The following is a 26,601-nucleotide window of genomic DNA, read 5'->3' on the forward strand; positions in this document are numbered from 1 at the left end:
CCAAATCATGGAGGAACAACCTTTGTAGTTTAGTGCAGTGGTGTTTGAATCATGTGATAAATCTGCAGGAGAAAAAATGTTGAAGATGATCAAGAGGAGTTTGTGTTCCCATTCAATGAAGAAATTCTTCCAATTTTTGATGTTGCAATAAGGATGGATATCCCAAGAAATTTTAAGGATGGATATCCCAAGAAATTTTGAGGATGCATAAAATTTTGAAGTTCCAAAACTCCATGGAGTTGCAAAAATTCTCAAAGTTGCAAAAAATGATGGAAAAGTAGAAGATCCTGAGGTTACTAAGATTTTTGAATTAGAAAGTCATCAAGATGAAGATACCAATTATTTCTACTATGATATTGATTCCCATTGGATAATGATAAGATATCTTCCTCAAAACAAGATATGTCATTAGAAGAGATGGACAGAGTGCTTAATTTGGTCTCAAGCTTGAATGAGGAAATGTCTATTTGTGGGTATTTTACACATATATCAAACCATGTAATAACCAAATCATGTAGAATCCATCCATTTGGGTTCCACTCAGAAGTAACTTGCCCTAATTTCTTGTTATCTTGGGAGATTGCACTGGAGGGTAAGTATGATTTTGAACATGCTTCTTTGGGACATGAGGGAGGAGACACCTTGATTAATGACATTAATGAATCTTGTAATTCGAAAGGAAGGTTTATAATTGAGTTTTCTAGTCCCAAGGAACCTAAAGGTGACAATTCATGGTTTAAGGCTAATGATTGTGATAATAGGGAACATAAAAACAATGTTCTATCTTTTGGGTCATGTTCTGATAGCTCTATTACATCATTGACGCTAGTTTTTCCATGTGTGTGTGGAGTTGTGTACCATGAGATAAGACCACTAGAATGAGAAATTCCAATGTGTAAGTGTACCCCTATGGTAGGGGACTCACTAGATCAGGTGATATCTTCCCATTATCCCTCTCAATTTGATGATTTTCAATTTGAATATGCCACTAAAGGTAAGAGAACTTTTTTTTGGATTAATCATGGCCATGGAGAGTTACCATAACTTCTAATTTTGTGTGATTTGTGCTTGGAATTTGAACCAAGATTGTCCAAATTTTATTTTTCTAAGTACAAAGATAAGTCAGCATTTTTTAGAACTATATGGGGTGATTCATTACTACTATGCATAATGAGAAATCTACTAACAACCACCCCACATTCTTATTATTCAAGGTTTTCTATTTATAAGTTTTTGTTTTTGTTTTTTTTTAGTCTTTTTAGTCTTTCTAATTAGGTGTTAGTTTTCTTTGAGTCGAGTCTTTTTGTTTCGGTTTCTTTTATGTTTTCTTCTTTTTCTTTTTTAGTTGTGTCAGTTTGGGGGTTAGGTGCAATCAAGACTCTTTCTTAACGCATTTCATAAACCACTCCTTGTGGTTTCAACTTTTAGGAAGAGGTATTTCCTTGTCAAAGCATTCAGATAATTTTGTTTCTTATATCGACTAGAGAATGGATATTACTTTTAGTCATAAAGGACTTATAGTCTTGAGTTTAGAATTGCAGATCAATAATTCTCAAAACTTTTCAAGTTTAACTATTTGACTATCTTGGTATTTTCAAATTAAGGTTGATGATAGCAAGGGATGGTCCAAAACATGCCAGTTTATACAAAAGGTCTTTTCAAGGAATTGTTATGGTCACTATTTGGTGTGAGAGTTTCCAAAAGTTCTTTAAAGAGGAACACAGAGGTTATGAAACTAAAGAAAGAATTTGAGATATGACACCAATACCTTGGCCACGCAGTCTAAGTGTAGTCAAGGCACAAAATGAAAAAATAAGAAGGAATGACGGTGTTATGAATGAAATATTCCAAAAGGTTTAAGAAAGATAATCTGACAATAGGGATATGCCCTCCAAAATGGCTATCCAATACTTATGGAAATTGCTTCATGGAAGAATTAAATGGAAACATGCAAGCTCTATGAAGAAGGATTCAAAAGATTACTTAGGACCTCAAATGCAAAATATGATAACCCATCAAGAGCCCTCTGAATGGATTCTCTCATCTAGTTAAAATGTGATTACTGCACATGATCTATGAGGATTCCTGATGAATGGAATGGTGGAGTGGAGGATTGTTTCCAAGTTGCCACAAAATCATGATAGACTTCATCTTGAAACATCAAAGAAAATGAATACACTAAGTGTAGACACCTAAATCTGATTACATCGCTTTGGTAATCGTATTTAGCTATCTCTAAAGGCATCATTAATTAAATTCCTATTTAATTAATCCTTTGCCATCCTCTAGCTGATTAATCTTATTAATCATATATAGTCCTAATTGATAAATCAAATAACCCATCATTTATCAATTAAATCCTATTCTCTTATCTAAAAACCCTCATTTTAAAAATAAATCCATTCAATAAATCTATCCCTCAAATCCAATAACTGCTAAAGCCTATCCTTAATCCTCTATCTAGCCTAATCCACCCCATCCACCCATACTAACCAAGCTTAGCCACTAACTCACCCACCCTCATCAATACCATCCACTTGCACATCTCTAACATCCCTAATCTAATCCTAACCCAAGCCTAACCCATCTTCTTATCATTTGCACAATCCTAATTGAGATTAAGACTTTCCTAAACCAAGCTAAAGTCTCCCCTCAAAATATCCCAACCACCAAGCCATGAAAGCTCTTACAAAGCAATAAATGGCTCTTACATCCTCATTCATGACTCTTACATACCCAACCACCCTCATCAAGCCTTTGACCAACCCTTATCCTATCCTCTCACACCCATCCTCCTTGTGACAAGTGTCCACTCCCTATTGGTGCTAAACAAGCACAATCCATGTGCTCCCCTTTAAGTACATCCTAGCCCTCCCTCACCATCTTGCCATCCTTGCATCTTACCCCTCCATCCCTCAAGCCCTTAGCCTATAAATTGAACCCTCTCCCTTCACTAAAATCATCCATCCTCCATGCAAAGTTATAATGCTATTTTGAGAGCTCATAAACTACCAAAATACCATTATAATGGAAAAATCACTCCATGACTCCATTATTGAAACCTTTCCTCATTCACTCCATCCATCCATCTAAGCTTGAGCTATACTTGTTAGCATATATACCTTAAATCGGGGACAAATCCATTGCATCATTGTGTTATACCATTTGGACCTTACCATTCTTGGTTTGCCTCCATTTGTGGTGATAACAAATCAGTCCTATCTTAAGTGTTTACTCATTTTAGTATTGTTAATGCTTTCCTTAATAGCTAGTATTCATGTTACACTACTAAACTAGGTGATACACTAAGCACACATTGGGCTTGAAGATTCAAGATTCTAAAGTTTTGACTATAAAGTAACTTGAAAACTGTTTGAAGTGTTTAGAATTTAGTTGTTAATTGACACATGTTAGATGAATGCTTGTTGATGAAGAAATGCCTTTGTTATTTCATTCTTTTTTTTGGGGCTATTTGTTATGATCTCATAATGCTTGCCCCATTTCTCCTAGAAATGGGGACCCCCTAGTAAAATTTTTGTTTCCCAAACCCCTAGTTCGGGGCTTGGGTCATTTTTAGAACTCTTCTTAAGTCTAGATTAAGTCCTAGTCTCTAATTAGACAAGTACAAGGTGTCAGAACTGTGAAAAAATGGAATATTTATGTGTTTTAGTGCATAGATATGCACTTGCCCACTAGCACACATGGGCACCTATCCAAGGTGTGCAGGTGCGCTAAAGGTGCAAGTGCACACTTATCTCCCATTGGAGATGAGCACCTATGCACATGTGTAGGTGTGCACCTCCAAAGGGTGTGCACTAGGTCTAAAAGCTAAGAAAAACCTAAGGAAAGGTCTGCATGTGTGCACCTCCCCAAGGTGCGCACATGTGCACCTTTCAAAGGAGACTTAAAACCAACATAAGGGTGAGTACATGCACACCCCATAAAGGTGCACACCATTTCCCTAAAACAATGGGCCTTTGGCTACCCAATTTTAGGGATTGATGAATGTTTCAACTTGAAATTTTGAGCAGAAGTCCTCCAAAAAGGCTAGTTAAAAATGCCTAAAAAATCTTCTTAAATAAATATGAAAAAGTTTCAAAAATTTGATCATTTTGGATAATTTGGATCACCTGGTCTTTGATCGAGAAGGATCAAACAATTAGAGAGAAGGAAAATCAAGGAATGGAGTTCATAGTGCATGAAGATGTGCATAACACAAAGGTGTGGCGCATAATGCACATGTGCACAGATTATCATAGTATCTTCATTGTCAGAAACAATAAGAGATCAGACCTAAGCTGGTAACTGTCACCTTCAATGAAGCCACATGTAAGTTTGGATTCATGAATTTGCACTGAAGATCAAAGATATAGAGGTTGGAAACATGAACTAGAATAGGTTCCTCATCTTATGCAACTATTAATGACAAGATCCAACACAGGTGCCTTGGGATTTTAAATAGAAGAAGTAGAAGGAGTTCAAATCTATGAAGATGTTTGGCTATAAAAAGGGTATAAATCACCAAAAAGGGGCAAAATAAGTACACTAGAGTGCTCCCAGACCTCGTGTGAGAAAAACCCAAAAACCATTTTCAAAACTAAGAACTTTGATATTTTGGTGAATTGAACACCTTGCACAAATTTCATGTAGGTGCACTGGTGCATAGGTGTGCAAGGTATGCTACTCCAAAGGTGCACCAAATTTTTTGGAGAAGTCAAAGGTGCACCGATAGGTAAGTGCTAGTTCCTAGTTTATAGCTTTCCATGCACTGGAAACACATTTTGACAATAGTTTAACTCCTAGAAACATTCTAAGAAGGCCAAGCTTCCATTTTTAGAACTTCCAGTGACTCCCAGATTCTCTTACAACTTCCTTCTTCTTATCTACTGCTTCTTTCTTTGTTTTAAGACATGTAAAGGCTCATGCACCCATTAATTGTTATAAACAAGGGTGGAGTCCTACTTAGCACCATTTAGAGAGTTAGTTTGTACATAATTAGATTTGCTTTATTAGCTTTAAGCCTATTTTTTTGCATGAAGAGATCTCCCACTCTTAGCACAAATTGAGGAAATGATTTATTATAAATTTCAGAATGTAACATGTATTCCAGGCTATTATTTTGTTGCAATAATATATGCTATTGGTGGTCTCATTTTGAGCGTAGTTATTCTTGCCAGAGTATGTTATACTTTGTGAATGCATGTTCATGGAGTGTAATGGAGCCAATGGTTTTATTGTGTTATTTTGATTGAGTGATATTTTAGTTCTAGTGCTTGTTGCATATTGACAAATTCCACTAATGTATAGAGTTGGAGAAGAGATCACCTTTTCTTCCTACATAGCTTCTTGTCTCACATGAGCGCACTTTTTGTGGCCTTGGTATTTGATAAGAAGTGAAACATCTTTCAGTTTTACTAAGTTTCCATCAATGATTGCATCAGTGGATTTGAGGAAGCATTGCTCCTACTTTCATTGGTTTCCTACCTGATTGTTTCAATGATTTAACTCACAGACCTGTTGTTACTATGGTTTATGTCTATTAGGAATTTCCCTTTCATGCTATTTACTTTCATCTCTCGTTACCTTATCTTTGATATTTTCTTTCCTAACCCTTGGTTAAATTAGGATTTCATATAGTTTCATTATTAGATTGCATTCATTTCAAACAAAAAATACCATAAAATATATCTCTTTTGTACTTAATTTTGAAGCAACAAGAAGATTGATCTTCTTATCTAAAATTGGTTCGAACAAGTAAAGGCCTCTTTATGAGCAAAAACATTTATCTTCAAATGAGCAGATTCCATTAGGTCACAAGATCGCCCAAAATATTGGAGATGATCCCATATCAGCTTTTCAAGAGAGGAGTTTGAAAGGATTCTTGTCGTTAAGCATCGTGCAAAATGATAGCTCAACAACATGTTCTGTCAATTCAATAATACTTTCATCACCCTCATTCCAAAATGTGATCACTCGAAAAGTTTTTTTGATTTTAGGCCTATCTCCTTGTGCAACACCATCTATAAGATCTTCATGAAATCCATTGCATTAAGATTGGGTAAAATCATCCCAAAAATTATCTCAGAAAAAAGAGGGCATTTTGTTCCAAGGAAGGATACAGTTGAAGGGGATCTCTTTGCTCATGAAGCTTTACATTGTATCCAATCAGAAGCTATTCAAGCTAGGATTCTTAAACTAGATATGATGAAGGTATATGATAGGGTGAACTAGGCATTCTTATCACGGGTTATGGGAAAGATGGGTTTCAGTAGGAAATAGATTAACTGGATATTATCATGTGTCAAAGGGGAAAAGTTCTTGGTTCTCATTAATGGTTCACCCTATGGATTTTTCTTTTCCTCTCGGGGAGTTAGATAGGGAGATTCTCTATCCCCATTTCTCTTCATCATTATGGCTAAAAGTCTTAGTAGACTAATTTCTTTCAATCATTCTTAGTAAGTTTGGATGTGTATTTCTATTAGATCTCAATTATCCATCACTCACACCTTGTTTGCAGATGATTCCCTCTTATTTGGGAAGGTAGTTCTTTTAGAGGCTTTGGTCATTAAAAAGACATTGGAGGAATATTGCAATGCTTTTGGGCAAAAACTCAATGCTTCAAAATTCAATTTTTTTTTCTTTAATACGCCTATGAATGTCCAACAAGTCATCCACAGATTGCTTGGTTTTGTGATTGATGAAGTCCCTTGTAAATACTTGGGAGTACCATTCTTTCAAAGGATGGGAAAAACAACCTTTTGGGATAATATTCTTCAAACCATGATGAACCAGATTGCTTCCTGGAAGGCTTGATGGTAATCTTTGGCAGGTAGGATTTTTTTTGCTAAATCAGTCCTTAGCTCAATTCCAAATTATGTGATGTTTGTACTTCTAGCCTCTAAAGGTGTTATGCAAGCTATCAAAAAATAAATTAAAGATTTCATTTGGAAAGGAAACCTTGATGAAAAATCCTAGATTCCCCTCATTTCATGGAACACTATTTATAAGCCAAAAGATCATAGGGGTGCTGGTCTTCATAGTTTATATGAGATGAATATTAGTTTGGGAGCTAAATTGCCTTGGAAGTATTATGAGAACCCTCAAGCTTTATGGGCTGGAATTTTGAGGTGCAAGTATCTTGATTCTAGTGATCCCTCCAGAATCTTCATGAATATAAATCCTCCATTGGGTTCTACAATGTGGAACTTTTTGATTAAATGTAGGTAGGTCATTTTACCTCAACTCTCTTGGGTTATCAACTTGGGTAATAAGGCTCTATTCTGGTCTAATCCCTAGAATGAGCACTCCCCATTTTCTTCTTATGTAAACCTCATTCAAGCTAGGAATTGTCTAGAATAAATTTGGGGTATTCTTATCAAGAACTATTTGATCATTGATAGGTTTTAAGGTGTTGTAAGGGTAGAGTTCAGGAACTTTAATCACTTCCCCTTTCCATAGGCAGAAAATGATTTTCTTACTAAAATTATTGATCAAAAAGATTTGATTTATAATGGAGAGGATGACTCATTGATCTGGACTAAGGCAGCAAATGGATGATACTCAGATAAGGAGGGTTATATGTCACCTACTAGTATAGATAGTTCAGTTAACAACAATTTATTTTGATATTGTTGGCATAGTGCAATTCTCCCCAAGGTGGGCTCTTTCCTTTGGCTATCTCTACATGACAGGAATCTCTCAAGTGCAAGATTAAAGAGGTTTTGCATCTTAGATAGATTCCTATGTTTTCTATGTGGGGAAGTCCTTGAAGATACAAATCACTTGCTAGTTAATTGTGATTTCTCTAGGGAGGTGTGGTATTGGGCTCTTCAAAAATTGGGTTGGCAAGGTCCCTTACATAATCAACTCCACCAGTTTCTTTTCCAATGGCCTTTTCTCTGCAAGGAATCCTTTTTCTCTTATATTTGGAGAGTTATTCTAGCTGCAATTACTTGGTGCATATGGTGGGAGAGAAACAATAGGATATTTAGGAAGGAGATCAGCTTGACTTCATAAGTTATTGAGATTGCAGAATTGTCTATTTCAAAGATGGTTAATGCTCATGTCAGTCACTCCAAATCCCTTTCCTCAACCTTTTTAGCCCAAGAATCCAAAATTTTAAATAACCAGTCTATGATTCATATTCCATTTGTGGGAATTCTGGTGGGAAAGAGGAAAACGTAGGATGCTAGAAAGGACATTAAATGAGAACCCCTAGACCTAGACTTCATTAAGATAAACTTTGATGGATCCTCCAAAGGGAATTTGGGAATATTAGGGGCTGGTTGGGTTATCAGAGATTTTCATGGAAATATTGTTAAAGAGACAGGTAGTAGGTTGCCATTGGGATCAAATAATCTGGTTGAGGTAAGGGCTCTTCTACTCAGTTAGAGGTTTTTTTGTCTTGGTATTAAGAAAATTCATATCAAAGGGGACTCTCAGCTGCTTACTCGAGCTCTTTCCACAAGAAATGCTTGCAACTAGGAGATCAAGTACATTCTTGGCAAATTATACAAGTTAATGTCCAATTTTTATGATTATAAAATTTCTTATTATTTTAGGGAGGCAAATCGCCTTGCTGATTGGCTTGCAAATAGAGGAGTGCTTATGGATCATGGGTTAGTCGAGTGGGATCATAGGGAAATTATGTCTTTGTTCCATTCTCATGAAATGGTGGGTTTTTTTGGCACAAAATTGCCTTCATGGCAGAATTAAGAGCCATATAACTTTTTGAGTGAGGGAGATATCTTCACTAAGGCTGGCTTTATATTTTGTCTACCTTTGGACATCAATGTTTGAATTTTGTTTAGGCAAGGATGGGGGGTTTTCTTCCTGCTTCTTTCTCCTAGAGCATTTTCGAGCAATTTTTTATTAATAAATTATAATAGCACAACCATTTTAATCTAAAAATAAATAAATAAAATTTTAAAAATTAATTTCATAAAATTGAGAAATTATTTATTGGTTATTTGATTGGTTAAATTGTTTGAGGTCTTTTGTTTAGAGATTTACTACTCATTTTGAAAAAAATGTTGAATGCATAAATAATTAACAGTTTAATGAAGTTTTTTACTTTTATATTACTTAAGTATATAAACTATAAATCAAAAAATACATGAACTAATTTTACTTTAAAATATTTTTTAAAAATAATGTAATTAAAAATATTACAAAAATATTTTGAGAATGAGATTATTTTATTTATACATTTTATTTAATTTTTTAAATAGAATTTTATTGATCATACATAATTAAAACCAATTATTGATAAAATAAATGAAGATGATAAAATGATATTAAAAAAATTAAAATAGACATTAAAATTAATTATAAATGTTTGAATAGTTATAATTAAAAAATAAAATAAAAATATTTACAACTATAATAAAATAAAGAATTATAAGTATGAGATTGGTTAAAAAATTAAAATGGCACTGCATGTAAACTTTTTTTTGAAAATGTAGAATGCGAATTCAAATTCAATGCCCTCAAGGAAGAACAAAAAGAGTTACTTTGCAAAAACCAAATATGCAACAATCCTAACAACCAAAACCAACTTTTCGATCCTTGCAAGTGCAACAAATTCAGGTCTTAGAGAGAAATTCCTAAGGCAAATAAAAAATGTGCATTCAAAAACTCAGCTGACATACAACCAGAATCACCATCACGACCTTACAAGGTATGCACAACCTTCGCCAGAAAATACATAGAATGAAAAAGATGAACTGTTGAATAATCTCATCTATACAAAGGAAGTTGATCTCCATAATGTAGGACAATGTATTACTATGAATAGTAAGAAAGAAAAATGATTGAAAAAAGTGGATCTCAAAAACCGTTCTTACAAAAAGACTTACAATCATCCAAAATTTGAAGCTAGAGGCTAGAATCGTCAGTAGATCAATAAACCCCACAAGATCTCTATTGTGAACTCCATCCCGGTAGCACCAAATGCCAGAATGGGTGCGATAATGAATGCTTTGGTCACCATATCACCTTCATCCCACCCAAGCCCTAGCCTACTTCTACCAACACAAAACCACAAACATGCCCAAAATCCAAAATCCATTAGCCAAAAACAACTTTAGCATAAAACCATTATAATCAACAACACACACTTAGAGAATCAATGAGTAGAATGTGAAAATCTTAGGGTTTTTGCACTTTGGAATGGGCCAAAAACAAAAAATATTAATATACAAAAATGGATTAAAGAGTTTTATGGGGAACATGTAAGTACCACCACCATCTCCAATAATTTAATCTATTTACAGTGCAAATCAAGTTGTGTTAATAACTATCTACTATCTAGTGATCTTTTCTTTTACAAAGGTTATATTGGAAAAAACAATTAGATGGAGTCCAAATGTAACCAAAAAATATTTTGATAGCATTTCAAAACCTAAACTCACACACAATCTCACCCAGAAGCATAAATAAAATTTCAAACCCTACATGGATCAAAATTAATGAAATTTCGGTTGATCTTTTGACTTTTTACACTTTAAAACAAGTCAAATCTGCATTAGGAGAGTTTGTAAGTACAGATGTCTATTACAAAAACTCCAATGGGGTGAAACTAATAATAAATCTAATTCTAGAACAAAGTGGAAATAACCAAATTAAGATTATGACAAACATACCTGTTTACAATCTAAAATACTCAATATATTAAAGAGTATCCAAGACATAGTTGTACTAACACAAAATGAAAACCTAAAGACCAACAGACCCTTCCTCAGACAAAGAAATGTTTCAAGATTAATAGAATGGAGAGAAATGAAGGAACCAACATTAAGGACCCCCTCCTTAAAATAAGAAATTGAGTGCCCCAAAAATGCCAAGTTACTAACATTGTTAGAGCCAAAGGAAGGAGAGATAATAGAGATCAACAAATCTCAAAACATTGAAATGAAAAACTTCATTCAAAGGAGAGAGTTAGGGGATCACATCTCCTAAAATGTGGCTAAAATATCTCTACATTTGCAAACATGTGAAGAATACAATTTGGACAGTCAATTGCAAGAGGAAGTCAAGGAGAATATAAGGATTTATAGAAAAATAAAACATGAAAAAGCATTGATTGAAAGTGATTTAGAGGATTTGTTTTTTATAACAATAGAAAAACATGAAAATAATCAAAGAAACTCTAATAGAGCTGGAGATGTAAATTATCTTTAGGAAAGAAAGAATATATCTAAGACAAATTATCTGCTGGAAAATCCTCAAGAATACTTAGAAGAAATCATAGAAAGAGAGGTTGATCCCTCATATCACAACCATAATCATCCAACAAAGGTAGAAAAAATCAAATCATTAGGGGGGGTCAAAACTCAGGAATAGAGAGAGCACTCTTCAAATCAAGCTTTGAATGAAAACATCTGTGAACAAAATTACACACAAAGGAATATTCCAACAATTAGTAGGCACCTTACGACTCCCAAGAAAAATCAAGAATCCAAATCGAATCCAATCGAAGAAGGTAAAGAAATAAAACCAGCTTCTTCAGAACATTGGCAACATATAACCATTAGAAAACAAAAAAAGTAGAGAGTATCTTACAAGTTTTGGCAGACCCTAGATAGTGGCATTGATCCCTTTTGATCCGATCAATAAAACATGAGATTAGAATCAATATTAGTCCTCTTCAAATTCCCCTAGAAGTTGAATCCTTCCTTCTAGACAAATAAAAAATAGAGGGAATTAATGTTCCAAATGTCACAACATAATGTCTCTAGGAGAAATCTCTCAAATGGGAAGCATTTGGAATCCTAGATAATCTAGAACCCCTCGAGGAAGAAAATTTTCAAAAGATAGACATTCCAAAAAGAGAAGCAACACAAGAAGAAGTATTAAGCGACCTAATAGAAAAGGAAATAGAAAATGAAAAAATGGATAAATCAGATAGCACATTATAGAAAATCATCAACAATGCAAAAGATCATCTCAATAAATTGGGAATAGATCAGTCTCTAGAGGGAATCCCAAACTCAAGATGTGGAAATATAGTAAGGAAAAGGGGCAAAAAATCCTTAGCAGAGTTGAGAATAGAATTACATCAAAAAAATAGACCAAAGGAAAATTAGTGAAATCCTAAAAAATGGGAAGGGGAAGAGCCTTCCCATTAAACAATGAAGACCACAAGCTAGAATGTTAGGGGTTTAAATGTCCCTATCAAAAAGTGCTTATTAAAGTGCAACCTATCAAGTTTTGAATTTGAATTAATAATGATACAAGAAACAAAGTTAAACATAGAGCAAGGAAAAATGATAAAATATGGACTTTGGAAATTAGTTTGGATTGAATTAGATGGAGCTTTGAGGGGTCTCGTTATACTCTCAGATCCAAGGAAGGTAGAATATCTTTTAATAGCAGAAAATAAGAATTGGATGGGAGGTAAGGTAAAAAATTATAGATCTGATATGAATTTTATTCTAATAAATATATATGGACCTTCTCAAATAATGGAAAAAAGATAAGTCTAGAAAGAAATATGCTTATTTATGGATACCAACAAATTAGAAAACATATGGATTCCATGCTATCTTAAAATTATTAAAAAAAAAGGGAGGCATTCAACATCATACACTAACAATTAAATATTTTAAAGAATAGTTCATACAAGAGAATATGATAGATTCCCCAAACAAAAATAGAAAGTTCACTTGGTACAAGGATATGTGTAGGATCATAGTGTGCCAAAAAATGGCTATCTAAAAAATATGTAGTTTTGAAATGCCTCAAAGCATTTCAAAATCTATTGTGACTTTTTTCTCACACATCCTGATGCCAAACCAAAATATTAATACCTTTATAAGGCCTAGTATTGCTTTGGATACCAACCCTACACGATTAACTTAAAAAATGTCCCAAAAACATGTTTTTGGCATGTTCTTGTATCTGATGACTTTTTTTTCACCCAAATTTGATAAAATGAAAAGGGTTTCTTAAGCATGTTCTTATCTTTCCATAAATGTAATGTGTGTCAAATTACAAGTTTAGTAAGTGATTATTATTAATTTTCTAATGGAGTTACACATAAAGTGTTGATTGACACACTGATTGAAACACAAATATAACTTTCAAATGGTATAAGATTTTTGAAATCCAAAAGATGCATCACATTATATACTTCTTCTACTATAAGAAAAATAAAATAAACATTAAATTATCTAAAGTTTTGAATTAGTTAAGGTGGTCAAACACATAAGGTTTTTTATTCTGAAAATACTATAGTAGAAAATTTATAATTAATTATTTATTTAGATTAAAAATATCCAAAAAATGTGTGTCACATCTGGGCATGAGTCTATTTCTTATATCTAGAATCTTATTAAAAAATATTATCATTTGATTTTGATTAAGGTGGCCAGACATATGCCTACTTCTTATTTTTGTCCTGAATTTTTTTGTACCATTGCATTAAAATTCAAAAGTTTGACCAATCAAAAATTTCTTTCTTTGGATAACGCCTAGTAGTTCATAAACTAAATTTAATTTCCTACATATTCTGCTCTCACAAATTTTTGATTGAAAGTTCATAACAAGTTTAAAATTGCACATCAAGTTGACATAACCTTGATTTGTTGATATTTCATTACCACTTAAGGGCATAGTTTGGTTGACCATGATCCTACACATACCTACAATAGAAGGAAAGATTTTTGTCAAATAACAGAAAGATTGGGTAGATTCAATTTCAAAGGAGACCTTAATAACTTTAATTTTTCTTTCAAATAAAAAACCCTCCCAATAGTAGGCTCATATCACTTTCCAGTAAGGCTGAACATACAAGAACAACAAAAACCTACAAGGAACCTTTTTAATTATGAAAAAATGTGGTTCCTAGATAAAGACTTCATGAATAAGATTGAGGATTGGTGAAAAGAGATAGAGGTCGAAGAGTCAAGAATGTTTTGTTTTATGACAAAATTAAAAACAATCAAAGAAAAATTTCTAAATTGGAACAAAGTCCATTTTGGAGATATCTTTAAAGAAAAAGTAGAGATGGAAGATCTAATCAAACTTAGCCAACACATAATAAAACATGGTAAGGATAACACAAGCTACTATATTGAAAAAAATTCCTAGCAAAGCAAGCGAATAATTTAGCAAAAGAAGAATTCTCCTATAGACAAAAATCAAGAGAAATATGGATAGAGGAACGAGACAGAAACAAACAATTCTTCCATAATAGCACATTAAATAATAGAAACATTAATAGAATAACCAAAAAAAAATGAAGAAGCGATTGAAACGGATAAATTTTCACAGATAACAGAAATATTTACACAATATTTTCAAAACACTCCTAAGAATTATGACTTCTTAGATTTATTAGCCTAGAAGGAGATGCTCTCCTCTATCCCTCGGATGATAACAAACGAAGATAATAAAAACTTAAACAAAGCATTTACCCAAGAGGAAATAAAAACAACCCTCTTTAGCCTCAGTCCAGAGAAATCACCTAGCCTAGACAATTTCCAAGAATTTTTCTTCCAAAAATGTTGGAATATCATAGGAGAAGACTTGTGGAGGGCAATTGAAGCAACTAGAAACTCAGGCATGCTTCTATTAGAAATTAACAACACCTTTATTTCACTCATCCCTAAAAAGAAGGAATCTGAAAACCCATATTCTTTCCTAATTGCCGTTTGCAATACTATATATACAAAGTCCTAACAAAAGCATTGGCAACCAGGATTAAAACAGTCCTACCAAGATTGATTACAAAAGAACAAACATGGTTTGTTCCTAATAGATCAATCTTGGATGGTATTATTACCATTCAAGATCTCATTCATTCTATCCAAGAAAGGAAGTAGGCTTGTATGTTAATGAAACTGGACATCCAAAAATCATATGATAAAGTGGATTGGAGGTTCTTGTGTAAAAGTCTTGAAGCATTTGACTTTTCCCACCAATGGATTGACTTCATTTTCAAATGTATATCAATGACTAAAATATTAGTACTGATCAAAAAAACTCTGGAAGGTTATTTCAATATAACAAGAGGAATAAGTTAAGGAGACCCAATCTCTCCATTTCTCTTTATCATCATGGTAGAAGCCTATAGAAGATCAATTAAGAAAGAACAAGCAAAATCGAAAATAAAAGGATTTCTAGTTACAGAAGGTGTGGAGAATATAACACACCAACAATTTGCAGATGATACAATCCTACCCAGAGAAAGTAGTATAAGAGAAGCCAAAAAATTCAAACCGATAATAAGAAATTATATGAAGGCTTCAGGAAAAAAAGTCAATAGTGATAAGTCAGAAATTTTCTTCCTAAATTCCAAACTAGAAGATGAAGAAAGAATTTGCCAAATAATGGGATATAAAAAAGGAACCTTTACCTGCAAGTATTTAGGAGTACATTTGGAAAATGACAATAGATCTAATAAAGCTTGGGATCCAACCTTAGGAAAAATAAGTAACAAAATGGAAGATTGGAAAGAAAAATGGCTATTGAAAGATGGATGGGTTACTAAGATCAACTTAGTACTATCAACAATATCAACATATCAATTGTCATGTCTTCCTCTTCCAAAAGGTGTTCTAAATAAAATCAACAACAAATTAAGGAACTTTATTTGGAAATGAACTAAGGATAAGAAAAAAGTAGCCCTAATCAAATGGGAAAATATATGTAAACCAAAAGAATTTGGTGGTTTAGGGATAAAAAATCTAGAATGACAAAATGAAGCTCTAGGCAAAAAACTAATATGGAGGATGTATACCAAAAACAAAAAGAAAATGGGCTCAAATCTTATATCATAAATATCTTGATTATTCAGAGCCCATTTCAATTTTCAGAACTAAATCTCAACCTAAGGGATCAAGCACTTGGAATTTTATGTTAAAATGTAGGCACCTAATAAGAAATAACATCACCTGGGATGTTGGGAAGGGGAAGATCCCGTCTTTTGGAAAGATTCGTGGGATGGCCTTCCACCCTCAGATACTTAAAATTTGCCCCCCAATATTAAAACAACCCTTAAGGGAAAATATGGGGTCTTATATTAAAGATTACAAAACTAATATAAAAAAGGAAAATTCAGAAACCTAGATATGGAAAGCAATAACAGAAACAAATTTATTAGAACAAGAAAAATAAATCTTTAATAAATTCATCAAGGAGAGACCTGTTAGCACAAAAGAAAGACAAGATAGACTAATTTGGGCACCAACAAATAATGGGACATATAGTGTAAAGAAAGGTTATGAACTAATAATGAAATCTCAAAATTGGGAAGAAATAAATATTCCCATTCACTAATGTTGGGATCGAGCTTGTCTCTGTAAGGAATGAATTTTATTGTGGTTTTCATCTCAAAATTGAATACTTTCAGCTGATAGGTTTATGAAAATAGGCTTTCAATGACCCTCAAGATGTACACTATGCAAAGAAAATTTAGAAATAGTCGACCATTTGCTATACCAATGCAAGTATGCAAAAGAATGTTGGATGTGGTTAATCAACAAACTAAACTAGAAAATGACCCTTCCAAAACTTCTAAAAGGTAATTTCACCCAATAGCCCCTCCATTCTAGTATGGGAAATATGGAAGGAGTGAAATAGAAGGATCTTAAAGGATGAAGAAATGTCTTCTGAGTCCCTCCATCTCAAAATATAATCTAACATTGTTGAAACCTCGAATAATGACCATAGAAATTCATACAAAGAAGCAGGAACTTTCAGTGATTGGGACGTTGAAATGAAGAAAAAATGGGTAAATATGATCAACCCCATCATGTTTTACCCAAAAGCTAACAAAATAGTCTAGGGAGGACTATGAATGGAAACCTCCTCCTCAAGGATCTAGGTCAAACTCAACTTTGATAGGGCATCTCGAGGAAATCTAGGAATTGTAGGCATAGGTGTAATCATAAGATCGGCCACCAATGAATGCCTTGCTAAAATTTCCAAATCCTTAGATCTTGCTACTAAAAACGTCACAGAGCTTGAAGTTATTTTCGAAGGATTAAGACTTTGCAAAGAGATGGGCTTTCAAAAAGTACCAGTAGAAGGAGACTCTTAGATTATTATCAAAGCTCTTAGAAAGGGATCAACTCCTAATTGGAAACTTAATTCCAAATTGGAGGACACATTGACCCTTTTTAACAATCTAGAAGAATAGAGATTATGTCATATCTTCAGAGAGGGCAATAAAGAACCTGACAACTTGGCCAATCTAGGTGCGGATGGACAGTCTACCATTGGAAAAATCTTGAAAATGATTGTCGCATTATCTTTCTTGTGTCCAAGAAACCTTGGTAAATAGGATTTCTTATATTCTACCCTTTATTTTTTGTTCCCCCCTTCCTCTTCTTTTGCTAGTTGTCACCTTTCAATCAAATTTTTAATTCTTTTCTCTCTCCCCAACCATGATTCCCCTTAACCTTTACTTCACTTAGCTTCTTTCTAATTATCCTATGTTAGATTAGATTTTCCTCTCCTTTAGCTACGAAATTATTATCTCCTCATCATTTGTTTTCCTTGGGCTCCTCTTAGCTAGTTTAAATCTTCTTTTCAAACTAGATTTGTCTCCTCATAACTTCATCTCTCTTTCAAAAAGCTTATGCAATACTATGCATAATTACACCTAGCACAACCCTAGACAATTTCAAACCCCTAATCGAGTATGACTTTTTTAGTATCTGGGTGCCTTTGGTAATCACATTGAATCTGAAATTGATCTTTTGAACCTACCAAATCTGGAATTTGTGCCTCCAAAATTTAAACAAGTCGAGCAAGTAATGAAATTCTACTATTTTTCCCTCGGGTGAGTTAGATATGACAAAGGATGAGGCAAAAGGCTTAGTGATGGTCTTTTAGCATTTGCTTTAGATCTTCCTAGGATTTTTGTAAAATTGTATGAAACACTTTTTCCTTGTTTCTGTAATCTAATCTTAATTTCTTCTATAGATAGTTCTTTGTGCATTCTCCTAAGACCTTAGTATTTTGCGTATAGTACAAATCTGATACTTGTTAGCATGTGTAGAGTTAAAAATAGAAAGAAATTCTAAATCCTTGTAAAGAAATTTTGAGCATGATCCTTTTTACTTCTGCTTTAGTTATTTTGTCCTATAGATATTTCGAGTATGGCCAAAAGCTATATGTAAGTGACTATATGCAGAGATAGACAACCAGTAGAATGATTTAATTCAAATCAAACTCAAAGTAATTTAATCCAAAACAAGGTTGATAGTTTATTGTTTATGTTGCACTAACATACTAACAATATTGGTGAGGATGGAACTATTTAAAGCTACAAAGAATAGGAAGGAATTGCCATTTAATATACGCCTCAAATCATTGTAAAGGAAATTTCACAAAAGTTCGAAAGAAAAAATGCTGGAAGGAAATGGAAGAGAGCTTACAATTAGATAAAGGAGTTTCTTGCTAAAATCAAACTTGAAAATGTAAAAAAGTATACTCGTCTTATAATTTTGTAAACTGGGGTATGCCCCTTTTATCATATGTAATAATATGAGACTTAGTCCTAGGCAAGACTCGAGGTTTTCTTCTCCGTTCTTTTCTACTGATGCCTGTTTGAATAGAGAACCTAAACTTTTGTATTGTTTTTAATTTTAATAAATATAATATATAGAGCTTCGGCCTTTTACCAATAAAAATAAAATAAAATTATAATTGCATAATTGATTGATTAATTAAAATATTACTTATGGTTAGAACATATAATACCGTTTAAAATTATAATTAGATTCTCACACTTAGAATTTTAATATTATGAAATATGATTCTTCATTACTATTTGTTAATTATAAAAAAAGTTATTATTTCTATTATATTTATAAAAAAAATATCATAGTTAAAAATAAACATATTATTGTTTTTTCAAGTATCATTATATAATAAACTTTAAATCTAATTTTAAATATTTTATTTTTTTCAAATCCATGCATATCCTATTTTTCTTACATGCATAAACCATTATTTTGTGTGAACAACTAATTGTATAGTATTTTTAATTTTTACAAGTGAATTTACATGATCTTTAATATTTTGTTTTAATTTTTTTATTTTTAAATTGAGATTTATTTTTAATTCTATTTCATCATAAGTGAATATGATCTTATTAAAAAATGATTACAATTTTATTTATCATTCGATGACTAAAAACCTTTAAATCAAATATAAAGTTCCAACAACATCCCCCATAATATCAATTATAGGCATACACGGTAGATACATCTGCCTTCATTCCCACCATCCATTTATTCATTATCTATTTATCGATCCTTCTTCGATTCTGCATACAACACTTTTGCCTTCTGTGCTTCTCTTCAAACCGATTACCTCCACCATGGCTCCTCTTCTGCTCTTCCGTTTCATGCTTTCCATGCTTTCAATCCCCGTTCTCACCCATTCTCTCAGTAATCAACAACAACTCCTCTTGCAATTCAAAGCGGCCATTACTAACAACAACGACACTCTGCTACCCGACTGGAATCCCCTTCACAGGCCCCTCTGCAATTGGACCGGCATCGCTTGCAATCCGTCCTCCCGCTCTATCATAGCCCTCAATCTGTCCTCCATGAACTTGTACGGCACCATCTCTCCCCTCCTCGCCAACCTCTCCTTTCTTCGATCCATCGATCTCTCCAGCAATGCCCTCACTGGTATCATTCCACCTCAACTCGGTCACCTATTTCGTCTGCAGAAACTTTGGCTCAGCCACAATCAATTACAAGGAAGAATTCCCCCTTCTCTTTCTGCTTGCCGCAGCTTGTATTACCTGGCACTCTCCTTCAACCAACTCCATGGGAATATTCCGCCCGAGCTCAGTCTCCTATCGGGCTTGAACTTCCTTTATTTGGGAGCAAACAATCTCACCAGTACCATTCCCACCTCTCTGGGAAATCTGTCCTCTCTAGTTGAATTGGATTTGGAAGAAAATGATCTCACAGGTACCGTTTCCCCTGAACTGGGCACGCTCCCTCAGCTGCAGGTTCTTTACCTTTGGGGAAACAACTTATCTGGTACCATTCCCAGTTCTTTAGGGAATCTGTCTGCCTTGACTGATTTAGAATTGGCAAGCAACAACCTTCATGGCCCCATTCCCCCTGAACTGGGCACACTCCCTCAGCTGCAGGTTCTTTATCTTTGGGGAAACAACTTATCTGGTACCATTCCCAGTTCTTTAGGGAATCTGTCTGCTTTGATTGATTTAGGATTGGCAAGCAACAGCCTTCATGGCCCCATTCCCCCTGAACTGGGCACACTCCCTCAGCTGCAGGTTCTTTACCTTTGGGAAAACAACTTATCTGGTACCATTCCCAGTTCTTTAGGGAATCTGTCTGCCTTGACTGATTTAGGATTGGGAAGCAACAACCTTCATGGCACCATTCCCCCTGAACTGGGCAAGCTCCCTCAGCTGCAGGTTCTTTACCTTTGGGGAAACAACTTATCTGGTACCATTTCCAATTCTTTAGGGAATCTGTCTGCCTTGACTGATTTAAGATTGGGAAGCAACAACCTTCATGGCCCCATTCCCCCTGAACTGGGCACGCTCCCTCAGCTGGAGGTTCTTCACCTTTGGGAAAACAACTTATCTGGTACCATTCCCAGTTCTTTAGGGAATCTGTCTGCCTTGACTGATTTAAAATTGCAAAGCAACAACCTTCATGGCCCCATTCCCCCTGAACTGGGCACGCTCCCTCAGCTGGAGGTTCTTCACCTTTGGGAAAACAACTTATCTGGTACCATTCCCAGTTCTTTAGGGAATCTGTCTGCCTTGACTGATTTAAAATTGCAAAGCAACAACCTTCATGGCCCCATTCCCCCTGAACTGGGCACGCTCCCTCAGCTGGAGGTTCTTCACCTTTGGGGAAACCAACTTAGTGGACATATTCCATGGGAAATTGGTACCAAGCTCTCTAATTTGCAATATCTCAGTCTATGGGGAAATGAGCTCAGTGGAAACATTCCGAGTTCCCTGGGAAATTGTTCCAATCTAACAGCACTTATTTTAGAGCAAAATCAACTCAGTGGAACAGTTCCAATAGAGCTGGGGATGTTGAACCTCCTCAACACGCTTTCCCTGAACACCAATAAACTTGTTGGTGACAGCAGTAACACATTGGCCTTTCTCACTGCTCTCACTAACTGCTCCTCCTTGCAAAAATTAGATGTGTCAAATAACCATCTGACAGGTAATTTGCCTCCATCAATAGGCCAAATGTCTTCCAAACTCAATTACTTGGATTTATCGGAAAACATGATAAGAGGAAGCATAGCACAACAGATTACCAATCTGACAAACTTAACGTACTTAAATTTACGCAATAATCTTTTCAGTGGCAATATTCCGTCTGAAATGAGAAGATTTGGTAAGTTGGAAAGATTGTCTTTGAGTGGGAACAAATTAGAGGGAAGGATTCCAAGTGAGATGGGTCAAATGCAAAATCTCGGACTCTTGAATCTTAGTCACAACCAGTTATCTGGGAAAATACCTGCTTCTCTTGGTAGCCTCCAAGAGCTGAGACGTCTTTCTCTTCACCACAACAAATTATCACGGGAGATACCTGTTAGTCTGGAGCGATGTCGTAAGTTGGAGCTCTTTGACTTGTCTTACAACAAACTGGAGGGAAGGATACCCCGTGAAGTAATTGCAAGCCTAAAAAACCTGCAATTCTACCTCAATCTTTCATGGAATTCTCTGGAAGGATCGTTGCCAGAGGAGATTAGTAAAATCATAATGGGTGAAGCCATTGACATCTCAGGAAACCGACTTACTGGGGTGATTCCATATTCTCTTGGAGACTGCACAAATTTACAGCATCTAAATCTGTCCCACAACAGATTTGAAGGTCCAATACCAAACTCACTCTCCAAATTACAAAATCTCCAAGAAATGGATCTTTCTGCCAATTTTTTATCAGGTTCAATACCAATGTCCCTTGAAAGACTAAAAGTACTTAGCTACATGAATGTTTCTTTCAATAATTTGTCTGGACAGATTCCAGAGGGAGGTTTGTTTCCTAATAGAAGTGTTATAACATTGTTTGAGGGCAACCTTGGTCTCTGTGGCCCCATAAATTATTCTCTGCCTCCATGCCCAACCCAAACCCATAGAAAACATTCACCGCTCAAGAGAACAGTCTTATCGGTTGGTGGAGTAATTGCATTTGTTATATGCTCCATCATTATAGGAATGCTATGGAGACGAAAACTTTCAAAACAATCATTCTGTCCTTCAAACATCATTCTCCAAAGGCTCGGCTATCCAAGATTTTCTTATGAGGATCTTGTCATTGCAACAGGTGAATTTGATGAGTCAAACTTGGTAGGAGTGGGTAACTTTGGATCTGTATACAAAGGCATTTTAAGGGATGGTCAGATGGTTGCCATCAAGACACTTAATTTGTTGAATGAAGAAGCGGATAAGAGCTTTACCAGAGAATGCAAAGTGTTGGGGAGAATTCGGCACCGTAACCTCATCAAAGTCATCAGTGCATTTTACTTCCCTGACTTAAAAGGTTTGGTTCTTCAATACGCATCTAATGGAAGCTTGGAAAGGCATTTGTACCCTGAAACAGATGATCAAAACACTTGTCAATTTGGATTGAGCGAATGTTTGAGCATTTCCATAGATGTAGCCCATGGCATGGAATATCTACACCATGATTGTCCTCTGCAATTTGTTCACTGTGATTTGAAACCGAGCAATGTGCTCCTGGATGCCGACATGACAGCCCTTGTGACTGATTTTGGTATATCCCGTTTAATTGCTGCAAACCCCAAAGATTCAATGAGTACAACAACATTTGCACTCAGAGGATCTATAGGATATATTGCTCCAGGTAATTGTTTTTAGTATCTTTTATATTGTTATTCTCATTTTCCTGAATAGATTCTCATGAATAAATTTAATTGATTGCAGAGTATGGTTTGGGCGCGAATGTTTCTATAAAAGGGGATGTTTACAGTTTTGGAATCCTGATATTAGAGATGGTTACAAGGAAGAGGCCAAGCGATGAGGTGTTTGTCGGAGATATGAACTTGCCGAAGTGGGTGAGGTCAGCTTTTCCAGACAGAGTGGCAGATATTGTTGATGCTGGGCTATTGAGAGCTGTGAATGAAAACATGGAAGACAATAGATGTCTTCTTTCACTAGTTAATTGCGGTTTGCTTTGTAGCAGTGAATCACCAAGAGACCGGCCTTCAATGAGAGATGTGGCAAAGGTATTGGAGAACCTCAAGACATCATTGATAGGAGATGCAGCTGCTTCCAATTTAACACCAACCATTTCAGAACTCCTACGCAGTACGAATGTCGGAAAACCATTGGCCCCTTACAGTCAAAGTTCTACATTTTAGATGCTTGTAAGTTCCATTAAAAAGTTTTTGTCTTTGCAAGTCTAAAGTATTTTGGTCCGTAACAGATTCGTCTTCTTTCATGTGAAATTATCTGAGGCTAAATTAGAGCTGTTTCAGCTTATAATCTGGTCAGAGTCATGAGTACGCATTATGCTAGTTTGAGGTTTAGTATACTGTCTATCTATATACACTTCATAAGATTATGCAAAATGGGCAACATATTTACGTATGTAGAGCAACATCTCTCATAGTGTGCGGCAGAAGACGAATTTGTTTTGTAGCTTGTATTCATTGCTTTCTGAGACGGAGGCAAAAGCCCATTAATTTATGAACTTTCTATTGAAATATTTAGTGATTCTTTTATTTTGCTTTATTTTATTATACTACTACAAGTTACTTATATAAGTTTTTAATAGATTTTATTTTTAGTTAAAATAGTAATATAATAAATGATTGTACTGTATTTGTCATTAGTTTTATTTTTTATTATTTGATTAAGAAATTCTTATATTATTTTTAATTGATAGAACAATTTAAAGATATCGAATTGTTTACTTATTTTAATTATTCAATAATTGTAAATTTGTTTAAAAAAATTATTCAAATATCTATCATGGTGGTGATATAAGATGTTTGCAACCTCTTTGATAAAGAGAATAATTTAAATATTAAAGTCAACTTGCTATGAAGATTTTCTAGCATAATAATCTATGTCAAGGATATGGTCTTCTATAATTATGTTTCTTAATTTATATATATATTTTTAATTAACTTTTTCTAGCATAATAATCTATGTCAAGGATATGGTCTTCTATAATTATGTTTGTTAATTTTTATATATATTTTTAATTAACTTGCAAATATTAGATCTACGAAAAAAGAAATTGTACAATAGATAAAGAAAAAAATTAGAACAAGAAGTAAGGTGAAAGAAGAATTCTTCAAATGAATACATTTAAAATATATAAACATCCATATATATATATATGGAGAGAGAACATCTATCCTTAAAAGTGAGGATAAAAGAACAAAGTCTACTAATTTATTTGTGCAGAAGTATCTTTTTTTAAGAAGTTCCACATCTCCATATTTTCAAGTACTAAAACACTAATATTTTGTAATATAATGTCCCAATCCTATATTTAAGATTTTATTAATCTATATAGCTAGTTATATTTTTTTGAGTAAAAGTTGGATTTCTTTTTCCTCCATTTAATTGCAAGACAACATTGACATATGGAAGGACATATTTAATACTTCTTAAGAGGAAAAATACTTGTTTAGAAGTTCATTCAAATCTATTATAATTTTGGCTCAAACATTAAGTTATATATATATATATATACTATTATCAGTTTAAATCAAATTAATTTTAGCTACACCATTTTTTGGTGTGTGGGAATCTCTTTTTTGTTAATATTTTAATCTCACCAATAATGTTCTCAATGATTACATTCTATGTATTTCAGTCATTTTCCCTCTTTTTATAGATATAAGTTGAGTTACAATAAATTAAAAGGAGACAAATGCACAACAACACACCATCATATATGAGTATATATATAAAATTAATACATATATTAGAATAAATAATTTGTTTGAATCAATTAACCATTCATTAAAATAAAACTACAAAAATTAACAAAATAATTTATATTCTAATATTTATATTATGAAAGAATCCAATAGTAACATCACTTAAATATCTTCTTATAAACTATCTATATGCTAGTGAACAAACCATTCCAAATACTAAATTAGTAGTGCACATGGCTACCTCTAAAAAGTAATCATTGTTAACAAAATTTAGTTTTCTATAAAACTTAAAATCTGTAGATCATACCCTTTATGATTGTTGTAGCCACATTCTATTCCTTTCTATTATACTCATGTAATATGGCAGATTAATAACGTATAGGTTGTAAATTGTTTACAATATTCCAAATCCAATTATTTTTCAAATTGTATAGGGAGTTTGAAGAATATTATGGATCATTATTTGATCTTTCTTAAATAAGTTAATTTTTCTAATCAATTTTCTATAAGCTTTTATTATCATATTTATATGGATAAAAGGGAGGAAATATTTTATCCTCAAAATGGAGGAAGAAATTATTTACAAAAAATATATCAACATACTCTAATATCATTATAGGAAATATATAATTCTTGCAAATTTTTTCTTTTCTTTCTTACCATTTATATATGTTATCCAAGTCCTTGGTTTTGGTTATGATTATTTTGGTATCAAAGTCGGTTAAAGATGTTGGGTTGGTAAAAGTTGAAGAGCTAATAATAATAGTCTAAAAAGAATGATTTGGAGTTGCCTCAGTTAATCATCCAAAAATGGCCATCTAGACTATGAACCCACTTTCTAACATAATTTCCTAATTTATCTATTGTTTATTCTTGACATCATTTTGATATTTATTTCATTATAACCTATGGTTTGACCACCTTATCCTAATTCTTTCATTTAATTGAAGAAATTTTTCTCTTTTAATCAAAAAAAGTCCCAAAAGTCCCCCTAATCCTAAGTGTTTACATGAAAAGTATTATTCCTATTTTCAAAATAAAAGAAAAAGGTTTTTTGTCTCACATGAGGGGCACACTTTTCTATGTGAGAAGAATCTTTATTTTCAAAATAACTTTAACTCTCCTCTATGCATCTTTTTCCTCGTGAAGTCAATCATTGATCATTATTAGATGATATTCTTGGGCACATGGATCACTTAAGATGCATTATCCATCCTTGATTAAGTCTATTTTTCCTCTTAATCTCAACCATCCATTTATCTTTAGAAGGTAAATCTATCTCCTCATTATCCAATCTTATGCTTTTGAACTAATGTTATGCTACATGCTTTCTAGGTGACTTTAGAACTTTGAAGACTTGCAACATTCTTTCCTTCTAGTATAGCTTTTATTTTACTTGCATCATAGCTTCATGGCATGGTTAGTTGATCTTTCTTTCATTCTTTACATTAGCTCACATAAATTAAGTAGGAAGGCTTTGTAATACTATCATTTTGTTAGTTTAGCTTATATTTGCATCTCTCATTTAGCTTACATTGCATTTGCATATTGATTCTTTGATGCTAGCACTCTTTGCTCTCATTTTATAGTGTAACTTGCAAGAGTTGCATAACTTGGTTCATTTGAGAGCTACCATAGTACTAGTTGAACCTTTGTATCTTCATGAGATTATTTGGGAATAAGAGTTTATAAAAGTGTGCCTACTTTTTGGTATAC

At 33.7% G+C, this 26,601-nt stretch overlaps 1 protein-coding gene across 1 annotated transcript; it reads left to right on the forward strand.

The window, feature by feature from the left end:
• Positions 1-19,151: 19,151 nt before the first annotated feature.
• Positions 19,152-23,696, forward strand: LOC149569399 (uncharacterized). The gene is made up of 2 exons (XM_089822119.1): positions 19,152-22,832; positions 22,913-23,696. Exons 1-2 carry the CDS (start codon positions 19,334-19,336, stop codon positions 23,347-23,349), a joined length of 3,936 nt encoding a protein of 1,311 aa, XP_089678245.1. The 5' UTR covers positions 19,152-19,333; the 3' UTR covers positions 23,350-23,696.
• The last annotated feature ends 2,905 nt before the right edge of the window (positions 23,697-26,601 follow it).

This window comes from Cupressus sempervirens, chromosome 3, assembly GCF_028749045.1.
Source record: "Cupressus sempervirens isolate cs-2001-9-10 chromosome 3, ASM2874904v1, whole genome shotgun sequence".
In the NCBI taxonomy this organism is placed as follows: domain Eukaryota; kingdom Viridiplantae; phylum Streptophyta; class Pinopsida; order Cupressales; family Cupressaceae; genus Cupressus; species Cupressus sempervirens.

What these genes read in the sequence shown, in the direction of transcription:
- LOC149569399 (XM_089822119.1), top strand. Translation starts at nt 19,334, where the DNA reads ATGGCTCCTCTTCTGCTCTTCCGTTTCATGCTTTCCATGCTTTCAATC. An exon ending in TATAGGATATATTGCTCCAG is followed by an intron (nt 22,833 to 22,912) that starts GTAATTGTTTTT and finishes AATTGATTGCAG; the next exon opens with AGTATGGTTTGGGCGCGAAT.